The 8,450-nt window shown below is 49.6% G+C and overlaps 1 protein-coding gene across 1 annotated transcript in view; it reads right to left on the bottom strand.

Annotated features, from left to right (window-relative positions):
* The window catches only part of LOC311245767 (soluble guanylate cyclase 88E-like), a 114,706-nt gene extending 106,540 nt beyond the window's left edge, over window positions 1-8,166 (bottom strand). The window contains exons 1-2 of the mRNA XM_084335746.1: window positions 8,131-8,166; window positions 7,542-7,586 (exon numbers count right to left, since the gene is read on the bottom strand). Coding sequence (XP_084191872.1) covers window positions 7,542-7,549 — 8 coding nt within the window. The 5' untranslated portion in view covers window positions 7,550-7,586; window positions 8,131-8,166. The remainder of the gene's footprint in view (window positions 1-7,541; window positions 7,587-8,130) is intronic.
* Between the last annotated feature and the right edge of the window lie 284 nt (window positions 8,167-8,450).

The following is an 8,450-nucleotide window of genomic DNA, read 5'->3' on the forward strand; positions in this document are numbered from 1 at the left end:
GAAGCGGTGGGTTCCAGGTTGGGTATGTACTGTTTTGATTGCGAGCTCTGGTTGTTGTTGATGCTATGGGGGTTAGCTAACAATTTACGAAACGCCGACCCCAGGCTAAGGTCCTCTGCTCGGCTTAAAACGGTGGTCGGAGGATCTTGGCCTGATGCCCATGATGACTAATCTAGTGGCCCGCGCTAGGTTCTGGTGATCCCAGGATTCTAGAGCGGATGCTTCTCTGTCCCGTGTAGGCCCCATCTTTCATATACAAATGAAAGTTTACCCTAACGAGGAAATGTGGGCATAAGATCTTCTTTATCGAAGTTCCATGCTCAAAGGGCCCCGTGTGTGTCTGGATCACCGTTGAAACTGTGTTCTGACATCTCTTTTTCTTTTCCCTGTTAGGGAAGGGATTGGGACAGCGGCCTGTCTGAAGTGTAGCTTGTTATGTCATTGTATGCAGTTCAGGTGATAGCTGTTAGCTTGCGTGCTAGTTATGGGCTACTACCAGTCAGCTGTTAGCCGCGCAGCTGTTCGTTGCGGCGTTAGCTCGCTGTGTTTACCAGGCTGGTATACGTTAGCTTGTTGCTATCAGCCGATCGGCTGTTAGCTTAATGCTACACTGTTGAACGTTCTGAGACTATAACATGCTTTAAACACTCTGACTACGACGTCATCTTTGACAGAGGATGTTAGTCGAACCTACCGGGAGAACAACAAGGAGAACCGTAGCGGCGGGGTGGAGCAGCGACGCTGCCCGTGTCGTCAACACAGGAATGCTGTGTTTACTATCGGTGCCCTGTTATACAGACTGCAGTTTGGTCTGCGCTCACGGTAGGAAAGGTCCCGACCAGACCTTAAAACGCGTCTTCTTCCTTCCCTTCTAATGTTTTGTAATAACGATGTTTTCCAAAACGGGTGTTGCTGCAATACATTTAGGATACGACGCGAGTTGTGTGTGAATTGTCTTGTCACTGGTATTAGCTTCTCCATGCAAATCAGGTTTTTTGTTACATATGTAAAAATTATCTGGTTTGTTGTGTTGAGAAACATCATGTGTGTTCATGTACCGTGTACTCACAACTAAGGGGGTTATTTAACCTATAAAGCTATGCTTAGTGACATATGAGTGAAGAATGAATTCTTTTCTCAGCCTGTAATGACAATGAACAGTGTGTTCACATATTAACAGGTTTACCTGTTCAACTGGCCGTATCAAGGGTAAGGTAGGAGGGGTGTTCCCCCCGGTTCCCTGGGGACTTCCCCACCCTCCTCTCAGACATGTTGTTTACAATATATTGTGTCACTGTGTTGTGGGATACGATGTAACCCTTAGCTTAGTTGCTGGGGTTGTGCTAAAACCGCTTGAGAAACTATATTTTCCCAAAGAAAAGATTGTTTGGTCACTTTTCGTGTGTGCTTAGCAAGGCCTGTGGCCGATACTAATCGAGAATTGTGTATTCTCTCATTATGAAAAACGGCGTTCCTCTGTAGAGTGTATTTGCCATTTTTTGTGGTGATAAAGGGTTGTGTGTGTCTTGTGATCTACAACTGGGTTAGGTTGGCCACAGAAGCACATGTGTAAGTCTGGTACCGGGGCTCTTAAGGAGGCCCTCTCTATTCTGTGTTTTTTCCTTAGTAAAAATCAGATAGCAGGTTAGCACATGAGCTGTGTGAAGCTGTTAGACACTTCATGTAGCTGACTGTGACTGTGTCATGCTCTTTTTTGTCATTACATCGTATCATGGGTGTGGGGTTGTAAAGGGGTGAACTGGTAATCCTTTCCTCCCCTTTTTGATGGGCAGGGGTTACAACCTCCTGTCCTTCAAGGTTCCTGTCACGTTGCTGTTCGGCATGTTACAGGGTAAGAGGGGGGGGGGGGGGGGGGGGGAGTTTCCTGGTCCCACGCCCTGGGAGATTGGGCGTGTGCACCGCAGAAATTCCCCCGCCATAGAGTACGTCACTGTGCGCGTCTCTGTTGGTAAGACTTCCGTGAGCTGTTCAGGTCCATATGATGGATCTGTTTCAGGGAGTGGTCAGGGCTCCTCCTCACGAAGCTCCTACTCGGGCCTTCTGTGAGTTAGGACTCTCCTTCCCTGTGAGGGAGCCTCCTCAGAGTTCAGAGCCTCCTCCTCAGATTGTCAAGGTGAGTAGAACTTCAAAAAGGAGTCCTGCTCTATTGTGTGTGTATTCGATTCAATTCGATTATTGAGTGTGTATTGGTTCAGTGCCTCCTCCTCGGAGAGCCCTAACCCAAAATATTACATGGCTCAATGTTGAAATATATTCTTTTCAATCTATACGGCTCGCGTGGGAAGTCTCTCTGGGGATTTCCATCTCCTCCCTATGGGAGGGTGGTGGGATGTAAAAATGTAAAAAAAAATTACCCTCAGCGTCGTCACGAGGGATTCATGTCAGTCTGTGTTCTTTCTTTTTTGAATAAAAAGAGGAAGGTACATGAAGCACGACGGCTCCGTGTCGTTCTCCCAGGCGACTTGGAGGAACAATGTTTGGTGTCTTGCTAGACTATCCATTGATGTGTTTGGGTCTCGACGCATACATAGTGCTGGCTCAGGTGTGTTTCTGTGACAGAATCACACAGGGGCTAAGTGCGCCTTGGTTGCTTGTTAAAACAGCGTTTTTATAGGGCAACTGGGATGGAGTTTTGTCTCTTCCGAGCGCCAGTTTACTAGGTTGTCTCGATGAATTCTCGTTCATATCTGGGGGATGTTAACGGAATAGATCTGAACATAGGTAGAGGGGTCTCACGCCCTTGGGGTGGGCCACTGAGCACGGTCTAAATGGGGACCGTCTGGGTGGCGCCCTCTTTTCATGTTTTAGATCGACACGCATACCTACCCCCTCTCCTGGAGTGGGCATGTCGGCGTGGTTAGGACACAGGACTGGTCTGGTCACGCTGGTCCAGGTCAGTTAACCCGTTGTCCACCGGGGATGCAGATCTGCTGTTCTGGTACCCTGAGGGACTTGTGCTTTTTTCGGGGGGAAAAATGCCGGGTCGGTCCGGGTGTCACAGGGTTAGGCGTTATGTAGACCCTTTGTTGGGTACATGTTGTACTCTGCACTATCGTAATGGCTTACGGCCATGCCAACCTGTACACGCCCGATCTCGTTCGATCTCGGACGCTACGCAGGTTCGGTCCTGGTTAGTACTTGGTTGGGAGACCGCCTGGGAATACCAAGTGCGGTGTGCTTAGGGCTGGTTCTCCATTCTTTTCGCTCTTTTCGCGTGGCGAAGAGGGGGCTGTTGGGGTGGTCTTGGACCTCCTCTGGTAACCCTGTGCTTCCCGTGCCGCCGGGCCCGGTCCGAAGTAAAGTTTCGTTGATACCGTAGGCCTGGGATAACCCTTTTTTGAAAACTGAAACACTTGTACTGCGGTATAGCCAGTGTATGCCCGCAGGTGTGTTTTGGAGTTTTTTCTTGAGGGGTTATAGGAACAACCACCGCATATGGTAACGACAGGGTGGTTGGTTCCCTGGTGTGTTGGAGCAGAGTCAACTCCCGGGTTACCCGGTTGAGTGTGCCCCTGCATGTTCATGACGTCTGCCAATCATGTCAGCCTTCTCTGCCTCAACCTCTCTGGGTGGGTTTTTTTAATGGAGGCTTTGTCATGGTGATCAACAACGCCAGCATACGCCCCTTCCGCCGGGGCGGCTGTTTTCAGCTGACTCCTTTGGCGCCTGTCTCGTCCGCAGTGCTCCAGGCTCAGGTTACAGCCTGTTGCCTGGTTTTCCCCGGTGCGCTGCCTGCTTCCGTTGGTTAACCTTTTTTGTGTGCTTACGGCCATGCTGACTGCCTGTTCTGCAGGGTCAGTGTGCCAGGCGGTGTGCTATTGGGGGGAAAGGGCCCGCTCTTGGAGGGGCCTTATCCGAATATGCTGGCGATGTGGGGGGCGGTGTCACTAAGTGACCACCTGGTGGGGTCTTGATGCCTGGCGTCATTGACCTCTCCGGGCCCCCGTTTTCCAGGGGATCCAGTCCCTTCAGTGGGTCTGGGTCTTCCTTCGCGCTCCGCTGCTACGGCCTTGCCACGGGGTTGGGTTTGCTCTTAACCCCGTGTTTTCTGGGGGCAGTAACGAGGTTGTTCCTTCCGTTCGTTCCCGGGTGGCATGCGGGTTGTGCGTGTGTGTAGTCGTGGGGTCAAGCCACGGTCTGCTCACCCTGTGCGTTGAGTTGCTTGAGTGCCTCTTCGCACGATCGGATCCGTCGCCCTCCCGTCAGCCTCCAATAGGGAGGGTATCCTCCATTAGGGAGGGTCGGGGGGGCTCGGTCCTCCCCGATCTGATGGTTGTGGGGGGCCTCAGCGGGGTACATTTGTCGGGCTATGGCTCTCGCTCAGCCTCCCTTGTGCAAGTGTGATGCTGAGCGAGATCCATTACGAAATAGAACGTTAGGTTATGGCTATAACCAAGTTCTATGAGTAATGGTGACGCTCAGCATCAGACGCCTCTGCGGCCCTTGATCTCACCTTGTGGTGAAAGCTTGGGAAGGAGGCGAGTAGGTGACCACACACCTGCTTATGAAGGTAAGCGAATGGGGGTGTGGCCAGACGAATGTTGGGATGTAAAGGTACATGGTGGAATTTTTTATTCAGTGCATGTGCACGAAGTGAAGTACAGTGCAAGTGTGATGCTGAGCGTCACCATTACTCATAGAACTTGGTTATAGCCATAACCTAACGTTAATGAGTCTCGACCATCTATTGAGATCCTGAAGTATTTCGTTGTATGTGCCTGTATAATTGTGTCTAACAGTCTGACTCAGGGTGGGGAAAATCTCATTGCAGAGGTATTTGAAATGTCTAAGCATCCCTGAATAAAGCCGGTTTGATCACAGTGTACTAGCTCCATCATATAAAATTGTAGACGACGGGCCAGGACTTTGGCAAATATTTTGAAGTTGGCGCTGAGGAGACTTAGGGGCCTGTAGCTACCACAGTCGTTTGGGTCCTTGTCCTTCTTAAGGAATAGAGAGATAAGAGCCATATTTACATCCCTCGAGAATCCTCCTTGTTTAATCATCTCATGCAGTAGTAGGCCTAGTGGTTCCCAAAACGCTAGGTATAGTTCGGGTGGAATTCCATCCCAGCCGGGTGCTTTGCCCTTCTGCATCTCAGAAATGTTGTCTCTGAGTTCTAAAACACAGGACACAGTTTATCACCATCGGCAATACCAGTTCTACCCCGGCCCCAGTCAACCGAGGCGTCCCCCAAGGCTCTGTACTTGGCCCAATTCTGTTCACCATTTACATGCTCCCCCTCGGTCAGATCATCCGCCGCCATGGCCTCAGCTTCCACTCCTATGCTGACGACACACAACTCTACCTCTCCACCAAACCATCCACCCATCTCCCCCACACTCCCTTATCAACTGCCTTCACGAAATAAAAACCTGGATGTCATCTAATCTTCTCAAACTCAACAACAATAAAACTGAGCTCATGGTTGTGGCACCCAAGGCCCTGCTCCAGAAGGTTGGGGATCTCACCCTTAACATAGACGGCTGCTCCATCTGCCCATCCCCAAAGGTCCGCAACCTGGGCGTTATCCTGGACTCCACCCTTTCCTACCAAGCCCATGTCAGTTCCGTCACCAAATCCGCCTTCTTCCACCTCAGAAACATATCCAGACTCCGACCATCACTTTCAGACTCCACAGCTGAGACCCTCATCCATGCCTTTGTAACCTCCCGCCTGGACTACTGCAACAGGGTCCTGTCCGGGGTCCCAAGCAAAACCCTGGACAGGCTCCAGTATGTAAAAGATTCAGCTGCCAGGGTTCTAACCCGCACCAAACCCTGGCAGCACATCACCCCCACACTCATCCACCTCCACTGGCTCCCCATCAAATCCCACATCACCTACAAAACCCTCCTGCTCACCTACAAATCCCTTCATGCTCTGGCACCTCAGTACCTCACTGACCTCCTCCACCCCTACACTCAGTCACGGTCCCTACGATCCACGGACACTGGTCAGCTCTCCATCCCCCGAACCAGACTGCGGACCTTCGGGGACAGAGCTTTCAGTGTGGCAGCTCCCACCCTCTGGAACTCCCTCCCCGCAGAACTCCGCACCGCCCCAACTCTGGACTCATTCAAAAAACTGCTCAAAACCCACCTCTTCAACTTGGCCTTTAACCCCTAATCTCTCACTTTATATGTATATGTTGTGTCTGTCCACTGTCTGTTACTTTGTTATCCCCCCCCCCTTATGTAAAGCGACCTTGGGTCCCTTGAAAGGTGCTATATAAAATGAAGTTATTATTATTATTGTTAAAAGAGTGATCGGCCTCCCCAATTCCCCAGCCCCCTCCTCAGATATCCTCGGTAGCTTAAGTCCGCTGGTAAACGCCTCGAATTTCGATTGATCAAAAGTGACTTCTGAACTATATAGATGGGAATAAAATGATCTAATGGTTGAGATTAAAAAAGGAAATTAATAGCTCTATTTGCCTGTGCATGAAGAACTCTTAATGCACGGCTACTTGGCTAGTAGGTGAAAATTAGGGACGCACCGATATAAAAATGTGGCCGGTACCAACAATACATTTTAAATAAACAAAACAACATTGGTATAAAATAAATGTCCCCATGGTAATCCAAGTTTGTCCATACTGAAAGTGAAAGAGTCAACCAGTGGCGGACTGGGACAGAAATTCAGCCCGGGACATTCAGACGCACCAGCCCACACACCGGCTCACACACCGGCCCACACACCGGCCCGGGCCCACATTAGTGGCCCACACACTGGCCCACACACCGGCCCACATACTGGCCCACATACTGGCCCACACACCGGCCCACACACCGGCCCACATACTGGCCCACACACCGGCCCACACACTGGCCCACACACTGGCCCACACACCGGCCCACACACCGGCCCACACACTGGCCCACACACTGGCCCACACACCGGCCCACACACTGGCCCACACACTGGCCCACACACTGGCCCACACACTGGCCCACATTAGTGGCCCACACACTGACTCACACACTGGCCCACACACTGGCCCACACACCGGCCCACATTAGTGGCCCACACACTGGCCCACACACTGACAAAAAAAAAAAAAGTAAAAAAAAAAAACGTAATTATTTTTTTTCTTTTTTTTTTGGACCAGCCCACTTTGGTTCCGGCCCATCGGGATTCGTCCCGAACGTCCCGATGGCCAGTCCGCCACTGGAGTCAACACTGTAAAATGGAAGATAATCTGCTTTCCCCCCCTGTTTCTGCAGTCTATTTCAATGCTGTTGTGCACGTGCAAGTAACCAAACAAAACTTGTATGTGGCCAAAATTAAAAAAAATTCAAACCTGCACAGCTAAACAGAGAAATAATCACCTGTTGTTCAGATCTGTCTAGTTCTAAAAAATTTCATAAAAAATTTAAATCACTATCATCAACTGATACAGATTATGTTCGCCAACTGCCCATCGGACCGATACATAGAAATAATCAGTATCAGCAGCCGATACTGATATGGTCGCCATTATACTGTATTGTGCATCGATATTTAGAATATCATTTTACCTGCTCATAGTACCCTCAGGTCACGTCCTTCAACAGCAACTGCATCTGGGTGTGAATTAAGAACATAAAAGGCCCATTCCTCCTTCAGCAGGATTCATCATGAAGACAACAACACATTATGGTGAGGTCATAGTTAAATACTTAACCTAGGCTTGATGCACACCAGCTACAGCATTATCCTGTGCCGCAGGATAGGCACTTTGCACCATATACAGTAGGCTACATCTTAAAGCCCATACTGTCTGCTATTTACTTATGAGTACACCAGCTTCAATTTGAAGTTTAATACTAGTAAAACACCAACAAAATGAAACACTCACAGATAATTGCACATCACACTTCACTACTGGTGCTGTGTATTATGTATTAAAATGAACATGCAGATGGTTTTGGAGTATTCATAATGCATGCAGCATTAAGTACCAGACAGCACCGCGGTGGACCAGGCTATCAAACAGATTACTCTCCATCATATCATATCAGTAAACTACTAACTACACAACAACACTTGAAATAAACCTATTGCCCTGATCTTTTTTTTTAAATGCATCAGTTAAGGTGGAGAAGGTGATAATATGAGTCTCCTTACCTGCAGTCCCACGGCGCAGTGTTATCCTTGGGTGCAACTGCTGTCAGCCTAGCGCCACAATGTCGCTTCCTGCATGCAGAGGGCCAGCACCTGCAGCTGACAAGTCCCCTCTCTCCTGACACTTGCCTGTCAGGTCAATGGGGCCTGGGCCAAAATAGCAGCGCCAAGGTATGTTTCTGGCAGGTACCAAAGAAAAGGTCATAGCGTTTTTTAAAACCCTGTCTGTGTGGAAATGTGGGCCTATTTCTAGCATGCAAGTTGTTTGCTTTTGTATCTATGTAGGCCTAGTGACAGAGGAAAAGTGTGTGGGCGTTTGATAT

This window comes from Notolepis coatsorum (assembly GCF_963971535.1).
Source record: "Notolepis coatsorum genome assembly, chromosome: 19".
Classification (NCBI taxonomy): domain Eukaryota; kingdom Metazoa; phylum Chordata; class Actinopteri; order Aulopiformes; family Paralepididae; genus Notolepis; species Notolepis coatsorum.